The sequence below is a fragment of the Chelonia mydas genome, chromosome 25, assembly GCF_015237465.2.
Source record: "Chelonia mydas isolate rCheMyd1 chromosome 25, rCheMyd1.pri.v2, whole genome shotgun sequence".
NCBI lineage: Eukaryota > Metazoa > Chordata > Testudines > Cheloniidae > Chelonia > Chelonia mydas.
Window position 1 is genome coordinate 15192633 of NC_057858.1, and position 25047 is coordinate 15217679.

At 54.6% G+C, this 25047-nt stretch overlaps 1 protein-coding gene across 13 annotated transcripts in view; it reads right to left on the reverse strand.

Moving 5' to 3' along the window:
- Nucleotides 1-25047, reverse strand: part of MAST3 (microtubule associated serine/threonine kinase 3) — a 75253-nt gene that overhangs the window by 38640 nt on the left and 11566 nt on the right. For 3 of the 13 annotated variants that reach the window (XM_043535669.1, XM_037885876.2, XM_037885877.2), the window contains one exon: nucleotides 22320-22409. The exons of 3 other annotated variants lie outside the window; for them this stretch is intronic. In XM_043535669.1, the coding sequence (XP_043391604.1) occupies nucleotides 22320-22409 (90 nt within the window). Of the gene's footprint in view, nucleotides 1-9951; nucleotides 10115-19077; nucleotides 19230-20790; nucleotides 21108-22319; nucleotides 22410-25047 lie in introns of those variants that run through there. 7 more of the 13 variants (XM_043535672.1, XM_037885879.2, XM_043535668.1 and 4 more) reach the window with 6 other exon arrangements.

Sequence of the window (25047 nt, forward strand, 5' to 3'; positions counted from 1 at the left end):
AGCATAGATGAGTTGCTTTGCCAATGACACTGCTTTACAAAGCATGACGTTGAACAGAACGACTGCCCGTCCATCAGAGGGAGAACAGGAGCAAAAATTGGACTGAAAGTAAATGTAGAGAAAACCCAGATTATGAAGGCAGGAAACTGGAGAACAGATGCAAAGGTTAACATGTGTCAGAGACAGGGTTGTGGGTGATCAGGCCTAGTGGTTCCCAGATCTGCTCTAGGAATTGTTTTGGGGCAGTTCTCTGACCTGTGTTATACAGGAGGTCAGACTAGATGATCACTGGGGTCTCCTCTGGAATCTATGATTAGAGTAGGAGTCGGAAGCGAGGAATAGGAACCCAGTGTCAGAGCCAGACTCAAAAGTCAAGAATCAGAGCAGAGGGTCAGAACTGGAGACAGGTTAGGAATCAGAGCCAACGGTCAGAGCCAGGTTACCTAAAGTGCAGCAAGGAAGGGGCAAGGCTGGGAACCAGCAGGCGCAAAAGCTATCACGGCCGAAGTGCTGCTGCTTGGTTCAAGAGCTGGTGTGCTGACCCTCCCACCAATCGGGTGAGGGACCAAATCCAGCTGCCTACTACAGGATAGCTGGGTGTGTTAGGTTGCCCAGAGACTAGCTCTGCTGCAGGCCCTGATTCCTGACAGAGTGGATGGAAATGAAATCCAACAGGTCCAAGTCCCTCTCTCTGTAGAATGCGATGACATTTGGGATAAAGATATGCATCAGAGATCAGGAAAAGCAAACCTCCCTTTTGGAAGGATGAACGCCACCTGGCCAAGCAGAGGTGTCCACTCCAAACTAAAGGTCAGATTATACCATGTGACTGTGCTGAGCATGCTACTGGCCAAGGGCAGGCGCTAACAAGAAGAGACTGGAGATGGCCCATCACAGATGGCTGAGGAAGATGCTACATATTTGCTGGGAAGACAAAACAACAAAGGGAAGTCAGGGAGCTGCCAGAGCCAGATGTGTTAGAAAATATTATCAAAGAAAGTCGGCTCAGGACGCTGGGACACGTACCCCATATAGAAGATGGGAGACATGCTAAGCCAGCCTTGAACTGGGTGCCTGAGGGAGGAAAGAGAAAGGTCAGGGGAGAACTAGCAGAAGACTGTGCCAGAAGATATTGAAGACACTGACATCATCTGGGAGGAAGTATCACAACCAGTGACTGACCGTAATCGGGGGAGGAACTGGACTGCAGCACAGGAGGAAGTAAGGTCTGAGGTCAGGTTTTTGAGTATTTAAGATACATGAGGTCACATTTTCATGCTTTTCTCTGTAAGGGCTAGAAATGTACTTGTTTAAAAAAATATATTTTTAATTTCACATGACTCCAGCAGCTGGGGTCTGAATGCCAATTATCACAAGATTCCTGATACAATTACTCACACTCATCCTGTTTGTGCCTACTAACAATCGACCAATGCATTCTATTTTTTTTAAAAAGTTGCGATATAAATTCTGCACAGTGTGATATAAAGCCATTCTCATAGCCTTAAGCATTTTTTGCAGTGTATAAGCTGTCAATTTTTTTAATTGAAATTCAGTTATAATTAGTGGTTCCTTCCAGGCCTCCCTCCATTTTGCTGAAAAGGGGCACATGAGACACCATCAGTGCTGGGCTGAACATCTGAGAGTATCAAGTGCTGAGAGCAGGATAGTAAACACAGCAAGAGGGCTGGGCCTGTGAGGATCCATTTGCAGGATCTGGCTCAGTCTCCTCCTTCAGGATCTGCTGTAACAAATAACTTCCCTTTTCAGCAACAACAGGTGCCAGCCGCATGAGACTCCAGACTGCTGATTTTAATCTCACGTTTCCAATTATAATTCACAGTTTATCCTTGGTGCAATGTGCCTCTCGCTGCACAAACTGTTAAGATGCTCCTCTGAGCAAAGGACTTACAGGCCTCTGATCTTTGCAGATGTTCCCTTGCAAATAGCTTTTATTAAAAACCCAGTATAGTCTATTGCACACAGGAGAACGAGTTTCACCTTCAGCATCCGTAACTTCAAACGCCTCGCTGCGTCACAGACTTGCGTGGCCAGTATAAAAAGCTGCCTTTCAGTGCCTTGACGGAGATGCTTGATGTGAGGAGTATATAATGAAACAGACTCGGCTGAAAAATTGTTCTAGTCTCCTCTCCCATTAAACGGAGTCAGTAAGTGCTTGGGGGCCAGGCCCGTGTCTGCTTGCTAGTGAGACTGCCTGCCATATTTCTGGACACACCGAATATTTATTATTTAACAATGAATAAAAAGTAGCAAACACTCAGAGCAGACCAGAAGCAGGAAAACACAATCTACAGCGTCACAAACTAAAATTAGGGGAGATTTCCGTAGATGTCAGACCAAAGGCACATCTTCCATGAAAACATGAAGACACCCGAGAGCCAGATTTAAATAAAGTAAATCAAACTATGTCTCCTGGATTGCTGTAATCCTAGACTGCTCAGTAAAAAGGCAGTGCAAAATTTCCATTCAAAGCTGGGAACAGAAACCCTCGCATGGGCACTAAAAATAACAACTCAGTTTACCATCATGAGGTACCCACATTAGCTCAGAGCTTCAAATCAAAGAAAAGAAAACCAAGGAGCCTGGGAAGACTCTCTGTGGGGTCTAATTATGAATGCAGAAAAGTTATTTACACCAGGAGTAAGGCAATACAATGTTTTAGCTCCAGACAGCCCCCACACAGACCCTCCATAACTGCTGTATGTATTCTCACTGCATCAGTGCACCACCTGCTACCGACTGCACTAAACGAACGTCAGCGGCTGACCCAGTCACCTCGTGGGCATTAGTCTGTCCTGCCACGCGGGGGCCCCAACACCCCCCTGGCAGGAGGAACGCCTGGCGTGGCTTCACACAGACACACAGTGTACCCACACAGCAGTGTGTGAACATTTTTCCATGCACATTCATTGTTTTCTGAATAGTCCCCTTTGCTGAGGGTGAGCCCACACCTTGTGCTCATCGAGGGCATATTCATTAGCCACTGGAGGATGGCAGGAAGCTTCCACAGGCTCTCACCAATTTTCCTACTTCCCACACCTCTCCTCATTTCTCACCTGCAAATCCCTTGTGGTGCCTGCCATTCCTATCAGAGAAGTCGTTTACTTAAAGGCCATATTTTAATTACCCAGCTGATGGAACTGTGCAGCATAGAGACGCAATGCCGAGGGTTAGATGTGTGTCTTTAAGCATTTTCATCTTTACCCGGCGTGGGGCAACAGAAGCCTTTTCTCAGCTGCAGTTATGACTGGGCTTGCAGTCTCTCTGGTACCTACCTTGCTGGAGCTGTATCCCCAGTGCTCCCCATATTAATGCCTGGCCTAGAAACACAGTTGTTTCCTCTGGCTGCAAAGGCATTTTCCAGAGCCCACACAGAGCTCCAGGAGGCCAAGAGCTCAGCAGAATGCAAGAAAAGGATTGGACCTTTGAGTGGATAACGAGAACATCCAGAGTTACAACAGTAAATACGGGTAAAATCGGACGTTTGGAATGGCTCTTCCGCTCTCGCTGCAAGACATGAGCTGACCTCTAATTGACAGGGGTAAAGAAAAAACCAGCCTTGGAGGAACCCTATACCACCAGGTGTGTTGCCCTTCCTCCAAAGCAGCTAGGGATTGCCACAGACTGGTACTCCAGAAGTTCCAGTCTTCCTCCACCATCATTTTTTCCTGGCCCACTCCAGTGGGTTTGTTTTGGTATTTGACTTTTTTTTTTTTAAACAAGGTATAGCACCTACAGTAGCAAACCCCTCCCCTCTGACCCCCAAGCGTTTGAAATAGTGACCCATGGACCAGTGAGGATTCACTTCTACTCTAACTCCATGTTAGCAAATTTCTAATGCTAATTTGTAGCTACACCGAGATGAAGATTGACTGATATACATAAGATACCCCAAGAATAACGAACAAACAAATTTGAATGGATGTTTTGCAGTGATTTTGATTAATAAACAAGCAAGCTCTCATATCACCTCGTTAACCCACGTCAAGAGGTCAGCTCTAGAGAAATGGTAAATAATTAATGACAGCGAACATGTGCAGAACACCACGGCCGTCTTCCATAGATCCATAGATCCCAGGACCAGAAGAGACCATTGTGACCCTCTAGTCAGACATCCTGCATTACACAGGCCATAGGACTTCCCCAAAAGAATCTTTAGAACGGCAGCATGTAAAAATCTGAAGAGCTTGGTGCAGCTTACTGATTTCTGCAATACAATGCATCATTTTTTGTAGAGACACGACCACCCTGCACACTCCCACTCAGGAGGTTTATTTTTAAAGTGAACACAAACGTTTGGCTAGGTTAGTTCCAGTAATCTCTATACAGACAGATTCTGATAATATTTCCTGTTTCTGCACACTCCACCCTCGGTGCTACAGCTATCTCGCGCCATTTTAACCCTGCCCGATGCATCAGCTGCATCTGGCTCCCTTCCTCCAAAATAAGTAAGCCTTGTGCAAAAACGGCTGTTTACTCTTAAAGTTAGGAGTGAGGGGCACTAACCCAGCCCCCAGTGCTCTGGCTCTAATCCTACATTTGTAAGTTTTGCCAAAAATGGAGTGGAAACCAGCAGTCAGCAAAGATCAGGTTATTTACAGAAGAATGTGACAACGCACCCTCAGTGCGGCACATCTCCAAAGTCACCTTCCAGCAGCACCAGAGCAACTATCGCACCCTCAAGCACACGCTCACAGATCAGGGAACTGTTACAGCAACTGTGACCCAAAGGCCCCTCACAACAACCTGTGACAGCACAAGAAAGCCTGCTACAGAAGACAGGAAGTAAACACCACAGCAGGCTGAGAACTGCATCATCTGACCTATCTCATTATCACAGCCCCAGGCCATGTCCACCTGGCAGCGGCTCACAGCATCAGTCTTAGGTTTATTTCATGAATCTAAGGCAATCCCACCCCAGGCTGCCCCGCAAGAGAGACAGGAAGCAGAGTCTGAGAGCTAGAACACGTAGACAAGGCTTTTCAACCAAAGCGTTCCCATCAGTGCACAATGCGTTCAGGTGTCTTGTGCCTTTCCTACAGAACCAGGCCTAAGAGGGGCCTATCACATTTCTCCATTAAATGTTTAGAGAAATAAGCATCTGGTTACAAACACCTTCCAGGGCACCACAAGGCCAGGCTGGCTCTGAGGAATGGGACACAGGCCCCTTTGCCTTGGACATGGGCTCAAATCAAAACCTGGTGACAAGGTGACCAGCTGTTATGAGCTGTCTGCTGGCCTACGGAAAATGACTGGATGGTCTAGACCAGCTCCCCAGGGATCCAAAGAACCTACTTTCAAAACAGGCCCAGTCTGTCCAATAGCTCTGGGTCCAATAGCCCTGGAAACAGAACTCCCAGGGCAGGAGGAGGCAGAGAGCGAAGCTTGCACTGCAGCTGCCCAGTTTGACTCTGATTGGAGGATTTCACTCTGGCACATTTCACCAGCATTCAATTCAACCCAAACATTTTTAGTTAAAGTAAAAGCCACACAAGGGGCCAAGCAAGTCCACTCAGACCCAACTGCAGACTACGCAGGCACAGTGCGCACTGTTGCTGGATGAGGACTGCAATGCAATCCCAGCTGCTTCCCTGCAATGCCCCAACCCCGATGAGCCCAATCTCCTCGCCCTCTGAGCGTCACAGAGGTGCATGGGACAGTGCAGACCACATAATACAAACCACACAAGTCACCCAGGAACATTTTCAATACGTCCAGTCTGATAACACAGGAGAATTACACCTTTATTTAAAAAACAGAGTCTCAATGAGTAGGCAGGCCACAGGTCACGTTGTAACCACGAGACAAGGAGCTGAGTCTGGACTCCTGGGTTCTATTCCCGAATCCGGCACTGACTTGCTGTGAAACCTTGGGCAAGTCACTTCCCCGCTCTGTGCCTCAGTTTCCTCACTTCTGAAATAGGTAAATGGCAACATCCAAGTCAAGAGCGTTGAGACTGCTGGACTAAAATCACAAGGTAAAGTAGCACTCATTTTTTAAAACGAAACTGGCATCAGATCAGGGTGCAACAGGTAATTTTGCTAGTGTACACCAGGGTTTAAAGGGCTAACAACTGCAAAGCGCTGTCAGCCACAACCAAACTATTGCCTTCAAGAGGACAGTATAATTCAGCTGCCCCTGTTAACCAATTTCTCAGGCCCTGTCTACACCATTCAGGGAAAGTGTCAGCCGCCTTCTAGCGTGAACCGTAGCTCACTGGAAAGATGCTAGCGGGCTTACCCAGGCCTGCTGTCTGGGCCACTCACCTCAGATCAATTTACAGACAGCAGCTGTGATGCACATGTTTAGTCCCCGCCCAATCACACACTCCTCTCTACATTGTTCTAACTCAACAATGGGTTCAGACAATTCCCTTCGCGTGGTGACTTCTTTACAGTCTGCATTGTCAAAAAGAAAAGGAGGACTTGTGGCACCTTAGAGACTAACCAATTTATTTGAGCATGAGCTTTCGTGAGCTACAGCTCACTTCATCGGAGGCATCCGATGAAGTGAGCTGTAGCTCACGAAAGCTCATGCTCAAATAAATTGGTTAGTCTCTAAGGTGCCACAAGTCCTCCTGTTCTTTTTGCGAATACAGACTAACACGGCTGTTACTCTGCAACCTGCATTGTCAAAGAATTTCAGAACAGCCTATTGCAACGTAATGGAGTACAGCACAGCACGGGCAGCAGCATCACCCACCCCAACTGTCCAAAAGTTATGAGCCAGAAGCCCCCAAAATCACGAGATGGGCTTAAAACTCAGGAGATTCTAAAAACGAATGCATTTCAGGTTCTTTGCACTAACTGGGGGGCGGGGGGAGAGCCTTTAGGGCACATTTTGGTCACATTTTCAAGCTTTTCTCTGCAACCACGACAGCTAGAAACTTACTTGAACAAAAGCTAAAGCACATGCTTAAGTGCTTGCAAGATCAGGGCCTAAACTTGCTGCTGAGTCCCGAAGTCTTAATCAATTAAACCCCATCCTAACACAACGGGCACTACTATACATTTCGCAGCCACCTGCCCACGACACTAGAGGTCAGATGTGATAGCAAGGTTTTGCTGTAAGAGAAGCTGAGGTCAGAGTGCAGTGCTGTCGTCACACCAACAACATGCAGGTCTGACACCCATGCAGGAAGAAAGGGTCAGTTAAATATCAAGATAAATCAAGATCACTCAGAGGCTGCTCCATCCTGCTCTGCTGAGCTGTTCCAGCTCTGCACCAGCCATTTCAACAGCCACGCGGCAGGAAGCTAGGATTCCTCATATATTACAGTGCTCTTCATCATACCGAACAACTCTGTATGCTTCTTAGCTATTATAAAATACACCGCACTGTAATTCCATCTCTGGGTTCTAGCAATACTAATGAACCACAAGAGCATTGCCCAAGCCCTTGGGGAGAATTACGGCCTCCTTAGGTTCCGGATGCACACGACTCCTTAGATTATCACACTGATTATGTGTATTTTTTAAAAAGTCATTTCACGGAACATTCATTTCACAGATGTGCTTCCAGGAGTACAATTATTATTATACAAGATACAGTGGTGCCACTCATACTCCCACCAATACAACTGAAGTTGACACTTTATCCAGAAATTGTTCTTCCCCCCGCCTGCCATTTAATTGTGACATTTCATTCCCAAACTTGCAAGCACTCATTAAGTTTTATACATGTGAGTCAAAGGGACAAAGTCTTTAAAGCTGTGGTTTGCAGGATTGGGCCCTAGAAGGGGATGGATCCGTGAATTTGCGAAGAAAATACACTCTCTTATTCCTCTTTATAATAAAAAGCATTGACATTTTGAGACTGAGGAAGGCAGTTTTACAGTTGTGTATCAGTCTGTGTGCAAGTGAGTTAAATACCCACATTGCATAAAGATATCAAAGACGCTCATTCCTGGATTAAACGTGGAACCAGAGATTTCAAATCTCACTCCTATCAAAATGTTGCCCCCATTGCTCACTTATTAAATTTTCAAACACGTGCCTTTGTGCTTTCCCCCAGGCTGCCCCTCACACCCTGTACACACCTGTAAAGCCCCCTCACTGTTCTCCTTAAACCCCTTCTCAAAGCTCTCCTTTGCCATGATGCTACAAACAACTTGGCAGTGGTTAGGCTGCTGGCATGCGGATATCACTGCCTGTCGCCCTGACCATTATTGTTGCATTGTTTCCTTGCACTCCCCTGCCTGTAACCACATGTTGTCTCTTGGCTTATGCTCCGACTGTTGGGGCAGGGACTCTCTTTTTGTTCTGTGTTTGTACAGCTCCCAGCACACCAGGTCCCGGCCCCTGACTAAGGCTCGTAGGCACTAAGATAATGCAAATAATAAATAAGAGCCCTTTTTAGGGAGCAAACATTTTAAAAAGTAGATTAATCACTCTCTTGAATTTGAATAAAAGCTGGATTCCATGTTTTTAGGGAAGCATTTTTGAGCTTGTCTAACTAGACGGTGCAGTCACTCAGCCCTCACACAGGCTAGTCCTGGGAACAATCAGAAAATACACAACAGAAAAAGATTAATGTTTTTGGAAAAAATGAGCTCCGGCCATTCCAGCAGCAGCCATTTGTTTAGTGCCGCTGCTCTGGGCAAACACAGCTCCCCTGGTCTGGGAACAAGACCTGTTTGGTAGGAGAGGGGTGAAATGCTCTGGCCTGGTTTCTGGCTGGGGGAGAGAGCAGGAAAACGGGTAATACTTGCAAAACTGAGGTCTGGTCTGCACTACAGACCTGTATCACTCAGGGGTATGAAAAATCCACACCCCTCAGCAACACAGTGATATTGACCTAACCCCAGGTGTAGACAGGCTATGTCAGCGGGACGGCTTCTCCTCCCTCCAGCACAGCTACGGCCTCTCTGGGAGGCGGGCTAACTAGAGCCCCTCGTGTTGGCGTATAGCGTCTTCATTAAAGCGCGGCAGCTGCATTGATGCAGCATTTTAAGCGTTGACTTGCCTTGAGCAGTGCACTGCTCAGGCCCTATCCGCATGGCAGGAACTCGCTAGCAATGGCTGTTTTAATGGCTAGTTTTAAACCCAGCCTCGTTTGGGCAGGAATTCCTGTCCCAAGAACCGAGATCTGTTCTAGACAATGAGGACAGAGACGCTGGGTGTTGCTGGATTGCAAAGGCCTTGCTGGGAAACCGCAAAGATCTTACAGACCAAATGCCCCCTCCCGACCCCGCTGAATCCTCCTACTTGTCTCCTTAGCTGGGGCCTGGCCTGACTCTGAGGTGGCTCCCCTTCCAGAGCACAACGCCCCAGCTTGAGCGCCATCCTGCCGCTGCAGTGGGGCTCCCTGAAGTGACTTTAACCCCCCTGCAATTACCTCCACTGCTCTGGCCCCCACCTCCAGCCCAGAGCTCAGCAGCTCCAAGCAGGAGAGGAGCCCAGCCGGAGCCCAGCCAGAGCCAGACCCTGAGTCTGGAGACCTGGAACATCCTCTCCCCAGGGCGGCAGGACCAGGGGGCCCCAAATCCTGAGTCACGGACACACAACACAGCACATAGCCCCCCCCCACTGCATGTACCCCCCCCACATACAGACCCCCCACTGCGTAGAGCCTCCCCCCCCCGCCATGTAGCCCCAGGGCGCTGGAACAGTTTTTACAGTGGGGGGGCTGAGAGCCATTGAACCAAACTGTAAACCCTGGATCTGACGGAAACCGCTTCAAACCAGGGGGTGCAGCAGCCCCCCCACACACACACTCCAGAACCTATGTGTAGCCTCCATCGTGTACAGAGCCCCCCCCCGCATGTAACCCCCCCGCAGCCCCAATGCTGAACGTAACTCCCCGCAGCCTACAGAGCCCCCCCCCCGCATGTAACCCCCCCGCAGCCCCAATGCTGAACGTAACCCCCCCGCAGCCTACAGAGCCCCCCCCCCGCATGTAACCCCCCCCACTGAGCTCGCCCCCCCGCACCTCTTGGAGCGCTGCAGCAGGTCGCCCTGGCCGCGCTGGCCCCGGTAGCCGGGCGGCGCCGCGCCCCAGCAGCTCGGGTCCGACATCGCCGCCGGGCGCCGGCTCCCGGCTCCGCTCCGGCCGGGCCCAGCCGGCACCAGAGCGCGGCGCGGCGCGGCGGACCCAGGAGCCTCCCCGCGCGGGCCGCTCCCGCCCCGGGGCTGGGCCCGGCCGCTCAGAGCCCGCCCCCCCCGCAGCGGAGCCCGCCCCCGCCCCCGAGCCCCCTCCCTGGAGCCCGCCCCCGAGCTCTGAGCCCCATCGGAGCCCGCCCCGCCCCCCGAGCCTCCCTGGAGCCCGCCCCCCCCCCAGCCTCCCTGGAGCCCCCCCCCCGAGCTCTGAGCCCATCGGAGCCCGCCCCGCCCCCCGAGCCTCCCTGGAGCCTACCTCCCCCCACCCCCGCCTGGAGCCCCCCCCCCGAGCTCTGAGCCCATCGGAGCCCGCCCCCCCCCCCCGAGCCCCCTCCCTGGAGCCCGCCCCCGAGCTCTGAGCCCCATCGGAGCCCGCCCCGCCCCCCGAGCCCCCCCCCCCCGAGCTCTGAGCCCATCGGAGCCTCCCCCACCCGCCCCCAGCCTCCCTGGAGCCTATCTCCCCCCCCCCCCCCGCCAGAGCCTGCCCCCTCTGGAGCCAGCCAGCCTCCCTCCCCACATCAGAGCCTGCCCCCCCCACCCCACCCCCGAGCCTCCCAGCCCTTCCGGAGCCTTCCTCCCCCACCCCCCCGCCAGAGCCTGCCCCCCCTGGAGCCAGGCAGCCTCCCTCCCCGCATCAGAGCCTGCCCCACCCCCCTCCGAACCTGCCTCCCCCACCCCCCGCCGGAGCCTGCCCCCCTCCGAGCCCCCCCAGAGCCTCCCTCCCACACCCCCCATCGGCCCCCTTCCTGCCCCCAGGCTGATCTAATGCCCCCTTCCTTTCCCAGCCCCCCGCTAACATGCTTGCCGCTCCAGCCACCCAGGAGGGGCTACACTGCCCCTGGGCTGTGGAAGGGGGGTGCTGGCAAGTGGGGTCACTGCAGGCGCTGTCTGCGAACCCCGCACCCATCCTGCCCCACTGGCTGTAGACACCTTGCTGGGGTGTGTGCAGAGCCCGAGCAGTTGTCATGGTCACTGCGTGGCGTTTGTGTATTTCCTGCTGTCTAAGCCACATATAAATACAGACCTTTGTAGAAGTACCATGGCAAAGCCACGCGCTGCTCAGCGCTCGTCACATCGACCAGGCCCAGGCAGCAGCGGGGCCTAGTGGAAATCCACTGAAATCCCAGCAGGGTGCATTCAGATTTTACAGCCTCCGTGCAGCTCCCCTGCACGTCTCTGCCACAGAGGCCTGTGCAGCAAGGACCAGCAGACACCCTGCAAAAGAGGGCCCTTCCCGCCTGACAGACAGACATTAATTCCAGACAAACTACCAGGGGACAGGAAAACCTCCGCAAGTGCAAAAAAGTCAGCACTCCAGTTAGGAAACGGCAGAATGAAGACCGCCCGGGCAACCACGTGCTGCCTTCGAGGGCCAGATTTTCAAAAACGCTCTATGCCTACTGTTCTCAGTGGGAGCTCCTGAAAATCTGGGTCCATTTGTGGATACTGGGCCCATCTGAAAATCCTGGCCCATTAGGGTGAGCCAACTCCCACTGAACCCAATGGAAGGCTTTCCAGCGGTTCCAAAGAGCACTGGCCTATCACACAGAGCCCTATTTTCCACTAACCTTGTTCTCTAAAACAACTGAGCAAAACTTCAAAAACCTTAAAACAAAAAATTCAACCTGAAGCAGAGACCAAGCCTGGAAAATTTCAATTTAAACAGTTTGCTAAAGTTATAAGCAACTGAAAAAGGGTTAGAAAACTTAGAACAGGTCATGTTAAGGAACCTTAACCACAGGTGTTTCTGCTGCCTTGCCTATAACATTCGTATCTCTACTGCTCAGTGTCCACCTCAGCCCCTCAGTGCAGGGGACATGATACAAACACAATCAAAATGTCATTTGAAACATCATTGACCACAAACACATCAAAACAATCGAGGAGTTGGAATCATCTCACCCACAGGAATTGCACACAGACTCAGCTGGCCCCAGCACGGGCACAGATGTCCCTGGATTTTAGCCAGTGAAGATACTTGGGAGAGAGAGAATTTAATCCCAATCTCCCTTTTTCCTCTCCTGAAAGTCCTAATTAATACTGAATCTGTGGCATCCCAGTTGTCTCCACAGCGACCGTCTGATGTAACACTCAATGCAGCAGGCACTCCCACAGGAGAAGCCGGCCCATCAGGGCCAACTGAAGGATCTTCAGCACTAAGGTAGGAGGAGACCGAAAGTTACAAGAAAGTTAAACTGCTGTTTGCATAAATGTTCTGTTGTTTTGGGCTTGCCAGGGATGAAAAGCCTCCTTTAAGCACATGTCTGCTCAGTGAAGGAGGCGTTAAGCAAAAGGGTTGTTGCGGGAACAGAACCCCAGAGCCACAGGAAAGCAATCCCCTCCACAGCGAGGGAACTGGGTTGGGCAAGAGCAGGAGGCTTTTCCGCTCTGTGGTCACATAGCGTGAGTGTCTTAACGTTGCAAAAATGTGCCTAGCTTCTTCCTTCCTTGGCAGAAGAGCTCCAGCCAGCACGTTACAGATTTTGCACGTTCTTTTCTTAGCCCTGGTCTACACACAGCGTTTGTACCAGTCTGTGACTATGGCTAGAGGTGTGAGTTTCTACTGGAATAGTGATACTGGTGCAGTCCCTGTGTGGACACAGTTATGCCAGTAAAAAGGTGCTTATACTACCATAGAGGGAATACGCTATCTGCACTAGGGAGCTGTTCTGCTTTACCGACACTCGCACAGTTAACGGGGTGCCACTTCTGTGTTTAGACAAGCCCTCCAGAAAGCTGTGAACTTCCCACTGCTCTTGTTGCAGTTCACCCTTGAGATGAATCACAATCCCCATGCAACAAGCCAAACTCAGCCCTGCTGGCAGAGATCAGTGTGGCAGTGAAGCTTAGTGCCGAGCGAGTCTGGCTCTCCAGTTACGAGGCTTGTCCGTTCCAACCATTCCCTTTTTACAATTAACACTTGTAGCCTCCAGTTTCTTCCTTTGTTACAGTTTAGCTCCTATACAACCAGGAGTTTAGTACCTAGAAATCTAAATTGAGAGAGAAACCTGGACCCAATCTCAGCTTTCTTATAGCTACAATAATGAGAAATCCACTTCTTGCCAATCCCACACAATATTGGTGTCTGAATAATCATGAATAATTATTAATAACTAATCATTAAGAGTGTCCAGTGCTTTTCAGCCAGACGGATCTCCCAGTGCATTTTACAAACCATGGACTGGACTCTGCAGCGTGATCCACATGCAGGGCTGAAGAAATGGGAAGAAAGGGGGACAACTGTATTGGGGCCCCACACTTAGGAGGGCCCCCAACATATCTGACTGGCGTGAAGTTGAAGGTGGTTGCAGTGAACACGATGCACCAGGGCCCCAAATTTCTCCTGACGGGCTTGACCACATGGACAGACCCCACTGCTTGTCCATGGCCCCACTGGTGGTCTGAGCAAGCCCGAATCCACCTATGCCGACATCACTGCAGGATCAGGGCCTATAGGTATTACTTTGCCCCAGACTGACAAGCAGTTTCCTCCAGAACAGGACACAGCACCCGTTTAACAACACAGAGCAACACTACACAACTTTTCAGGACAGGAAATGAAGATGAATACCATAGCCACGGAAAATGACACGGGGGATTTAGGGAGGCAGGAAGCAATTACTCATGCTGGAATTTACCCAGCACACAACAATTACCAAGAGTGCCTCTGAATCTTTAGGTTTCAGAGTAGCAGCCATGTTAGTCTGTATCTGCAAAAAGAAAAGGAGGACTTGTGGCACTTTAGAGATGAACAAATTTATTTGAAGTGAGCTGTAGCTCATGAAAGCTTATGCTCAAATAAATGTGTTCGTCTCTAAGGTGCCACAAGTCCTCCCTTTCTTTTTTCTGAATCTTTAATGACCACGAGTGGCCAAGACCGCAGTTTACATCTTATCCCCAAAACAGCACCCCCACCAACACTTTGCATGTTGGAGCATCTGTTCACGACTGCAGGAAAGGGAAATACACACTTGAACCTGGGTGCTTTGGAGGGTTCCATTCAAGTACTAACTAGGCCCAGCCCTGCTTCATTGGAGAGCTGACAAGATCACAGCAAAAGATAGTATGGGTGCAGCCTAATTAATGCAAACAATAAACGACACAGTCATTAAAGCAAGGGCATTCTGAAGGCTGCCAAGACACCCATAGCTCAGCCACACCGTGTCTGTACAATGCAAGCCACCTCCCCCACCCAGTCATCACTATGCTTCCAGCAAGATCCTTTGTGCGAGAAGCACTGCATCACCATGACAACTTCCTCTAGCTCACTCTTCCTGGTGCTGCAGTTAGAGCACGAATGCACAAAGGAGCATCTGCAACTGACATGCTCCTAAGGGCCAGCAATGTGTTTTCCGCAGTCACACTGGGAAAGCATCGGATGGTTTTTATTAGTGGTGAACAATTAGGACATGATGATCTGACCAGCCCCAGCGGCTTCCGGCTGGGAGATCCAAAACCATGCTCTGAAGTGCCCCTAGCCTCTGTTTGCCGGAAGCTGGGAATGGGTCACAGGGGATGGATCACTTGATGAGTCCCTGTTCTGTTCATTCCCTGTGAAGCTCCTGGCATTGGCCACTGTTAGAAGACAGGATACTGGGCTAGATGGACCTTTGGGCTGACCCAGTGTGGCCATTCTTATGGCCTTCAGCTTGCCTTTTTTTTATGTATGTTGCCTAAAGGCTGGATTCAAGAAGGACAAAACCTTCAATTTCAATTAACTTCAATAACAATTAACTTAGGCTGGAATAGAGACTGGGAGTGGCTAAGTCGTTATGCAAGGTAACCTATTTCCCCTTGTTTTTTCCTAACCCCCCACCCACCGTTCCTCAGAGGTTCTTGTTAAACCCTGGATTTGTGCTGGAAATGGCCCACCTTGATTATCATACACATTGTAAGGAGAAAGAAAAGGAGGACTTGTGGCACCTTAGAGACTAACCAATTTATTTGGGCATAAGCTTTCGTGAGCTACAGCTCACTTCATCGGATGTCTCTAAGTCTTAGCCTCTAAGGTGCCACAAGTCCTCCTTTTCTTTTTGCAGATACAGACTAACATGGCTGTTACTCTGAAACCTGTCATTGTAAGGAGAGTGATCACTTTAGATAAGCTATTACCAGCAGGAGAGTGGGGTGGGGGGAGAGAAAACCTTTTGAAGTGATAAGCACCCATTTTTTCATGGTCTGTGTGTATAAAACATCCTCACTGCATTTTCCACTGAATGCATCCGATGAAGTGAGCTGTAGCTCACGAAAGCTTATGCTCAAATAAATTGGTTAATCTCTAAGGTGCCACAAGTCCTCCTTTTCTTTTTGCGAAAACCTTCAAAGTAAATTTCCAACCACCACTCTTTCCCCTGCAATAAGGTAGCTAGAGGATCAAGTACTGTACCTGGATTAAATTGCACCTAGAAAAGGGAGTCCTCCCACACTGTGAAAACATGGCTCCTAAGCCTTATCTACACTGGGGAGATTTTGCAAGAATCTCCCACCATTGCTAACACCTGTTCATGTCCCTCAGAAGATTCTACATAACCAGCCAGAGTTTTAAGCACCATATAATCTAGCCCTGCTCAGAGCCATCCACACTGGGCTCCCAGGCAGCTGTGCGAACACCTGTGGCACTGAGTTGGCATTAGCAATCTTTACAGAATTTCCCTAGCGTAGACATGTCTAGAGCCTGCCCTTCCGCAGCCCAGGCCAACCCTTGCTAAACACGGCCCCGCCTTTGTGCAGAAAGCAAGTGGCTATTTTATCGTCATGCCCAGAAAGTTTCTTTTTGTATGCAAAATAAATGTCCTTCCTGAGACCCATGAATCTGATGATTACACTGGAGGTCACAAAAAAGAAAAAAGATTTGTAGGCTTGCTGCTTTCCCACGGCCAGAGAGACCAGACAGATTCCATGCCTCAGCCATTCATGCCCTGCGAAGTGCAGTTTAGACGACTCTTGCTGTATTTATGATTAAACTGGTTGCTGACTGGCTGGCGGGGTCATTTTGTTTCTAGGCTTATCATCAGAGACCTCCTGTACTCACCCTGTCCTGTACAGCCACTTCTGGGCACAGTATCACATACTTGTTGTGTTGGAGAATTCTCTCAGGCATTTATATTCATCAAGAGAGATCTCTGTAACATTGGAAAGCCTGCAACAGGGAAAGGAAAAACCTAGAGATATAATCCCCCTATGTTTTAATTCCTCTCCTGGCTTGATTAGTAGGGCAGGCGCTAAGTGATCACAAGTGTAAATTGCTTGTTATCACCTTTTCAGAAAGTGTACAACAGCTGCCTGAAAAGCACAGTCTAAAGCCTTTTAAAGGGCAACTGTCAAACCAAAACATTGCAGCAAACAGGGCAAGTATCTGGAAAGTGTGAACAGGAGCAGTTAAGTGTCAGAGGTTCTCTAGAGAGCTTCCAGCATGGTTTGAATCTCTGTAGGCACAGAGGCCATGTCTACACTACAAAAATTAAATTGACCTAATTTACGTCGTCATACAGCCGCCACAGCAATTACATTACTTGTGTGCGTCTACACTTTGCTCCTCGCATCGGCAGAGCATGTCCTCACCAGCAGCGCCTGCACCAGTCGGTGCGGGGCATTGTGGGACGGCTTCTGAAAGCCAGCAACAGTGGATGTAAGCAATGCAGTGTCTACATTCTCACCATGTTGCCCTAACTACATCGACATTGACTCGACACCTCTCATGGAGGTGGAGTTCTTAAGTCAATGTAGCAGGCAAGTTTTGTTGGTGGGAGAGAAATTTTGGTCATTTACAGAGTTAGGTCGACATAAGCTGCCTTGCATCTACCTAACTCTGTAGTGTAGAGCAGGGCAGAGACTTTAAAGGGAGTTCTCTCTGGCCATGAAAGGTCAGGCTCGTGGCCTGAAACACTGAAGAATCATTCTGGAACTACTATCTTGCTTGCAGATTACCTAGGCCAAATTTTCTGCCTGAGTAAACAGGTGCAACCCCACTGATTTAAGATAATTTGGTCCCATAATCCTACCTGTATAAGAATGAAACCAAACAGGCCTAAGAACTAAACATCAGCAACAAAATCCTCAAAAACAAGCACCTGCCACCCCAGGATTCTATTCCTATAGAAGTTTCACTCAGGAAAGTGACACTTTTTGCCTTCTTCAGCAGCGTAGGGAATAGGTCACTTGCAGGTTTGAACTAGTGTAAATGGTGGATTTTCCGTAACTTCAAGTCTTTAACCATGATTTGAGGACTTCAGGAACTCGGGCAGGGGTTAGGGGTCTACTGCAGGGGTGGGTGGGTGAGTGAGGTTCCGTGGCTGCAATGTGGGGGGGTCAGACTAGCCGATCACGATGGTCCCCTCTGACCGTAAAGTCTGTGAGTCCCCACCTCCCTGCAGTGTATTCTGAAATTGGAGAGATATTGAATGCACACATCTGTCCCCAACTGCGACCGACATCTGGAATGAGCTTTGTGGCACTGCAGCATCTCCCCAGTGTGGTTTGGTTTAGTGCATCTTTTCCCCTCTGGAAAGAAGAATAACTACTGGAGAAAGAACCTGCATAATTCTGGGCCATAATGAAGCAGAATCAAACTCTCTAGCAGGTTAATTAAGCTCCACAGAGAAGAGGTGATTCTTAGTTTCTGTGCAGTTACTTCAATGAATTCCTTCTCTGTAATATGGCAGCTCATCCCTTTAGACCTTGGTGCCCCTACTGCCAGCTTACTAATGGAGAAACACAAACCACTGAGAAGCTCACAGTCAGTCGACCAGCCACCAGCACCCCAGGGTCTCTCCTGGGTTCAGCTTGGGGAAGGTTTCGAATTTTTCTTTCTTAGGATGTTCCGAGGGCTCCCTGCACTCCCGGACCTGCTCTTCTCAAGAGGAGTGTCAGTCCCACAGCTGGGGGGTTGGATTTACAGGTTGGGAGACTCCTCCAGGAGGAAAATGGCAAGTCAATTCCCAGCTCCCCAGACAGATGCTGGGTGGCGCAAGCCAGCAGAACTGCCTCTGCTGGACCATGAGAGAGCAAAGCATTATGGACCCCCCACCTTTGCGCATGTAAAAATGCACCCAACCAAAAAAGGTCTCTAGCCTCTGGTTTATCAGCAACATATGCTGGGCTGGTTGGGCGCATATGTGGAGTCTGCACAGCCACACACACACAAGCACAAATAAACACACAGAGCAAACTGACTGCGTTCAATATGCACTCAAGTCTAATTAATGCGAGAGGAAGGAATCAAAGGGTTCCAGAACCGGGCTAACATCCTGGTGAGACGAAACATGAGCCGTTCGGCTGATGCCCTTGTGACATGGCTTGTGTCACTCAGACCCTCTTAGCAGGTTAGTGCCACCAGCACCAGGTACCTGCACGTGTAATGTAGGAGAGACGCCTTTTGGGAGGGGCTTCAGAGCCCTGATCCTGCACCGCTAATGCCAAGGCAGTGAACTAGGCCCTTGGGCTGATCTCAGAGAATCCAGATTTGGGGATCACAGTAGGTTTGTCTGGAAAAGGATAACACCAAGTGTAACAGATACACACATGCAGCTTCCTGGTGCAGACCAGCCATTCACTAAGGCCTGCCCTGTGCCAGCGACCCACACTCCAGTGTGTGCAGGATCCAGGGTCCTACCCACCTCACCACCACAGCTACAGCTGGATCTTGTGCCTCTCCTCCCTCACTCTGTTCACTCAACAATCACCATCACTGGGGCAGGAGCAGGCTTCATCTGGATCAGCCTTCCTACATCTCTGACCCCCAGCAGATCTCAGCTGAACACAGCCCCATTCTCTCTGGCCCTGCCCCAAACCTCTCTCCCTCTTCCCCACCTGTCCTTAGTCAGACTCGGTAAACGCATCAATTCAGCAAAGCACTTTGGGATAGAGTGTGTACACCAGGATGCACAGAATAAAGTCACACGCACGCACAGAGCAGAGCGTGCTCACGCACACCGTGTTCCCGTTAGCTGTAAGCAAGTACCCAGTGCAGCTGTAAGGTTTTGAGACCCTCGTCTCTGCTGCCACCAGATCGGACCTCATGAGAAACATGGATCTTCGGCCTGCCCAGGAAGCCGTCCTTCTCATTCCCAGCCTGATGCTCAGTGAGGAAAGTGCCTCTTTATGAGACTGCAAAGGAAAAACGCAGCCTCTCAAGCCCTGAGCCTGCAGGCTCCCTGTGCTGAGGGGTCCCCTTCCCGCCACTGGCCACCTGCTTCTCCGCCCTTTTTGGCCACCCTGAACTTTCAATCCCAGAAAACAGGGACCTGAGGGCAGGGCAGCCCATGGCCAGAGGCTCAGTCTCAGGTTCGCCCGAGTTGGCCATGCCGACATTATGGCATGCTGCCTCAGCCCCTCCGCCGCGCCGCTGACTGGGAGCCGCTGGAGGTAAGCCCACGCCCAAGCCCCTGCCCTGAGCCAGAGCCCCCTCCTGCACCCCAAAACCCTCATCCCCGGCCCCACCCCAGAGCCCACACCCTCAGGCCAGAGCCCTCACACCCCCCTGCACCCCAACCCCCTGCCCCAGCTCTGAGCCCCCCCAAACCTCTCATCCCCAGCCCTACCCCACAGCCCTCACCCCAACCCCCTGCCCCAGCGCAGAACCTCCTCCCACACCCTGAATCCCTCCTCCCCAGCCCCACCTCAGAGCCCTCACCCCCTGCCACAACCTGCTGCCCCCTCCCACACTCCAAATTCTTCGGCCCCAGCCTGGAGCCCCCTCCTGCACCCCAAGCCCCTCCTCCCCAACCCCACCCCAGAGCCCTTACCCCCTCCCGCATCCCAAACCACTACCTCAGCCCAGAGCCCTCTCCCGCACCCTGAACTCCTAATTTCTGGCCCCACCCCAGAGCTGGCACCCCCAGCCGGAGCCCTCACACGCTCCTGCACCCCTACCCCAGCCCCGTGAAAGTGAGTGAAGGTGGGGGAGAGCAAGACAGCAAGGGAGGGGGAATGCAGTGGGTGGGGCCTCAGGCAAGGGGCGGGGCCTCAGGCAAGGGGCGGGGCTAGGGTGTTCGGTTTTGTGTGATTAGAGAATTGGCAACCCTAGCCCCTCCCTGGGGGGCTGTGAGCTGGGGGGGGGCGGGCGCGAGACACAACGGGCACTGACACGTTCCCAACTCCCCCGGAGCCCCTGCAGGGTCAGAAGAAGGAGCTGCCGCCAGACAGCGCGAACCCCCAGCCCTCCCCAGGGGCACAGGGCTACTGGGAAGGGAACTCGGCTCCAGAAAACGCCCCCTGCAGCCTGGGGGCGAGCACGACGCCACTGGCTCAGCCACAGGCCCTTCGCCTGGTGCAGTGGGGCCCTGGAGTGCCTGAAAACCACTGGGAACCACGGGGCCCACCCGTGCTGCCCCCCACTGAGCAGCGCCAGCCTCCTCCAGCCAAGCCAGAGAAAGCAAACAGCTGGGAAACTGCCCAAGTCCTGGGTGCATCCTCCCTGCTGCCATGACAGCTCTGCAATACCCAGGACACGTTCCGCCCTCTCCACACAAGGCTGCGTCCTGCGGGGCAAACAGACACGTTGGCATCGAGAGGAGCTGCCTAGCGTCTCCCCACACCCTGCTCCCTGAGTCCCTGCCACCAGAACTGCCCTCACCCCCTGTGCTGCTGGGCACGCTTTGGGAGCAGCACCCCAGGGAGCCATGGGCACAGTTACAGAGACACACAGAGGGTACAATTCCCAGCTGTCACATACGTGTCTGTCCGGCTAATGGCAGACAGGGTCCGACTGCTCTCAGATCCAGCTGGTCTCTCTCCAGGGCACAGCCACGCGGCCAGAAGGAGCTTGGCTCTGGATCTGCTTGGATGTGTGTGGGGCAGGCAGGACCTGCCCCTCCAGCTGGAGTCCAGCATTAATGCCCCATTGCAGATGGAGCAGGAGCCGGGTGGGAATTAACCTGTCAGACAAAACCCTTCCCAGTGCCCCATTAACGGTCGCTCCCTGCTGGAACCAGAGACAAGGGGAAGAGGTGAACTAATAGCCCGTAATGCTGAGACCCTGCGCCAGCCCGATGCACACAGCTGCCCCCCCCCCAGCCCAATCCAATCCACACAGCCGAGAGTGAGGCCCCCCAGTCTGACCCACAGGGCCAGCCCCTCCCAGCCTGGGCCAACCCACACAGCCAAGAGCCAACCCCCCCACAGAGATACCCCCACCCCCAGCCTGGAGAGACCCGACCCACACAGCCATGAGCAGAGCCAGCCCACTCAGGACCCCCAGCCCGACTCGCAGAGCGTCAGAGACAGGAGTGCTCAGAGCGGGGGTCACTGACAAGCGGGAATGGCTGGAGAAGGCAGCCGTGCAGCCTGTCCCCCATGACAGAGATGCAGAGAATGGGCTGGGAGGCTGCCAGCTTGGGGTTAAAGGTGCTGGCACTCGGGCACTGGCCCCGTTTCATACCAAGAGAAACAAGGTCACCTGCCACAAGCGCGGGTGGCACCCAGTCCAGACGAGGGCCCCTCGCACCCGAGCCCTGCGGTGTCCGGTCCTGACAGGCAGTGCTAGGAAACTCCTGCAGCTCCACACGTTATCCGGCAGGAGGAGCATGGGCCACACACTGGATCACGACTCCAGCTGCAGGCTTCCAAGCCACCCTCCCCATCCCCCCTCGCTGTCACCGCCCGTCCAGCTGTTTGAGGGGAGGGGGCAGTTTAATTGCACAGCGACAGTGGGGTGCAGCAGGGCACTGAGCCCCGCACTGACCAGACGATCCCGGGTATGACACAGTGGGTTTCTTGGCTGGACCCCCTTGACTCACTCTCCCCCACCCCCCCGGGGCCATTCACGGGCAGTCTCAGCCAGAAGGTTCAGGCCCCTTTGGGGGCCCAAGTGCAGAGGAGGGATGGGCGCTTTCCCCCGGCTGTCCTGGCGAGGCTGGAACGTGTCCCCCGCCGGTACAAGGGATGTTGCGTGGCAGAGCACAGCCCACGGCAGCACTCAGACGCGCCTGGCCCTAGAGCAGGGCAGCAGGTGCGTTCAGCGCTGCAGCAGGAACCTCCCTTGCCTGTCCTGCCCAGGAGGGTGTCGATCTGCACCATGCTGCCCCGTGCAAAGGGCCGGGCCGCTGCCACCAGGGGCTCCCACTCAGAACTGCGACCAGAGGGTTTACAGCCTGCTGCATCCCCCAGGGCGCCCCCAGGGCTGGTCCCTTTTTCCGTCCTCCCTGACAGCTCTGTCCCAGCCCCAGCTGTGCTGGGTGGTGCTAGGGGACCGCAGGGTCTTACCTCCAGGGATGCAGGGTTAGTAACGGGCTGCAGGGGCTGCAGGGACTGCAGGGGCTGAGCAGGGTCGGGCTCTGGCTACTTGGAGACAAACTGTAAAGCAAGATGCACCAGACCAGTGTGAATTCAAATGCCCACCCCCTCCAGCGCCTCATGCACCCTAGCGCTGGCCAGCAGCGACTCAAGGCCACACTCCTCCAGGCTGCACAGACCCTCCAGTGGGGCTTCTATGGGGTGTCTTGAGGGTCAGGATTGAGAGGCCCCTTGGGGGGTGGGGCTGGACTACCAGGAAGCTAAGGAGAGAGGAGCACCAGCACAGCTGTTTATGTGCAAGGAGCCCAGAACTGGAATTGCAGGGGGCTGCGGGCCGGGAGTGAGGGGCACGGGCAGAGCGGGGTGGGGGGAGTCCAGAACTGGAATTGCAGGGGGCTGCGGGCCGGGAGTGAGGGGCACGGGCAGAGCGAGGTGGGGGGAGCCCAGGGCTAGGGAGGCAGTGGCTGCGGGTCGGGAGTGAGGGGCACGGGCAGAGCGGGGTGGGGGGAGCCCAGGGCTGGGGAGGCAGGGGCTGCGGGTCGGGAGTGAGGGGCTCCGGCAGAGCGGGGTGCGGGGAGCCCAGGGCTGGGGAGGCAGGGGTTGCGGGTCGGGAGTGAGGGCCACGGGCAGAGCGAGGTGGGGGGAGCCCAGTGCTGGGGAGGCAGGGGCTGCGGGTCGGGAGTGAGGGGCTCCGGCAGAGCGAGTTGGGGGAGCCCAGGGCTGGGGAAGCAGGGGCTGCGGGTCGGGAGTGAGGGGCACGGGCAGAGCGGGGTGGGGGGAGCCCAGGGCTGGGGAAGCAGGGGCTGCGGGTCGGGAGTGAGGGGCTCCGGCAGAGCAGGGTGGGGGGAGCCCAGGGCTGGGGAAGCAGGGGCTGCGGGTCGGGAGTGAGGGGCTCCGGCAGAGCGGGGTGGGGGGAGCCCAGGGCTGGGGAAGCAGGGGCTGCGGGTGGGGAGTGAGGGGCTCCGGCAGAGCGGGGTGGGGGGAGCCCAGGGCTGGGGAAGCAGGGGCTGCGGGTCGGGAGTGAGGGGCTCCGGCAGAGCGGGGTGGGGGGAGCCCAGGGCTGGGGAAGCAGGGGCTGCGGGTCGGGAGTGAGGGGCTCCGGCAGAGCGGGGTGGGGGGAGCCCAGGGCTGGGGAGGCAGGGGCTGCGGGTCGGGAGTGAGGGGCTCCGGCAGAGCGGGGTGGGGGGAGCCCAGGGCTGGGGAAGCAGGGGCTGCGGGTCGCGAGTGAGGGGCTCCGGCAGAGTGGGGTGGGGGGAGCCCAGGGCTGGGGAAGCAGGGGCTGCAGGTCGGGAGTGAGGGGCACGGGCAGAGCGGGGTGGGGGGAGCCCAGGGCTGGGGAAGCAGGGGCTGCAGGTCGGGAGTGAGGGGCACGGGCAGAGTGGGGTGGGGGGAGCCCAGGGCTGGGGAAGCAGGGGCTGCAGGTCGGGAGTGAGGGGCTCCGGCAGAGCGGGGTGGGGGGAGCCCAGGGCTGGGGAAGCAGGGGGCTGCGGGTCGCGAGTGAGGGGCTCCGGCAGAGCGGGGTGGGGGGAGCCCAGGGCTGGGGAAGCAGGGGCTGCAGGTCGGGAGTGAGGGGCTCCGGCAGAGCGGGGTGGGGGGAGCCCAGGGCTGGGGAAGCAGGGGCTGCGGAAGCAGGGGCTGCGGGTCGGGAGTGAGGGGCTCCGGCAGAGCGGGGTGGGGGGAGCCCAGGGCTGGGGAGGCAGGGGCTGCGGGTCGGGAGTGAGGGGCTCCGGCAGAGCGAGGTGGGGGGAGCCCAGGGCTGGGGAGGCAGGGGGCTGCGGGTCGGGAGTGAGGGGCTCCGGCAGAGCGGGGTGGGGGGAGCCCAGGGCTGGGGAAGCAGGGGGCTGCGGGTCGGGAGTGAGGGGCTCCGGCAGAGCGGGGTGGGGGGAGCCCAGGGCTGGGGAGGCAGGGGCTGCGGGTCGGGAGTGAGGGGCTCCGGCAGAGCGGGGTGGGGGGAGCCCAGGGCTGGGGAAGCAGGGGCTGCGGGTCGCGAGTGAGGGGCTCCGGCAGAGTGGGGTGGGGGGAGCCCAGGGCTGGGGAAGCAGGGGCTGCAGGTCGGGAGTGAGGGGCACGGGCAGAGCGGGGTGGGGGGAGCCCAGGGCTGGGGAAGCAGGGGCTGCAGGTCGGGAGTGAGGGGCACGGGCAGAGCGGGGTGGGGGGAGCCCAGGGCTGGGGAAGCAGGGGCTGCAGGTCGGGAGTGAGGGGCACCGGCAGAGCGGGGTGGGGGGAGCCCAGGGCTGGGGAAGCAGGGGGCTGCGGGTCGCGAGTGAGGGGCTCCGGCAGAGCGGGGTGGGGGGAGCCCAGGGCTGGGGAAGCAGGGGCTGCAGGTCGGGAGTGAGGGGCTCCGGCAGAGCGGGGTGGGGGGAGCCCAGGGCTGGGGAAGCAGGGGCTGCGGAAGCAGGGGCTGCGGGTCGGGAGTGAGGGGCTCCGGCAGAGCGGGGTGGGGGGAGCCCAGGGCTGGGGAGGCAGGGGCTGCGGGTCGGGAGTGAGGGGCTCCGGCAGAGCGAGGTGGGGGGAGCCCAGGGCTGGGGAGGCAGGGGGCTGCGGGTCGGGAGTGAGGGGCTCCGGCAGAGCGGGGTGGGGGGAGCCCAGGGCTGGGGAAGCAGGGGGCTGCGGGTCGGGAGTGAGGGGCTCCGGCAGAGCGGGGTGGGGGGAGCCCAGGGCTGGGGAGGCAGGGGCTGCGGGTCGGGAGTGAGGGGCA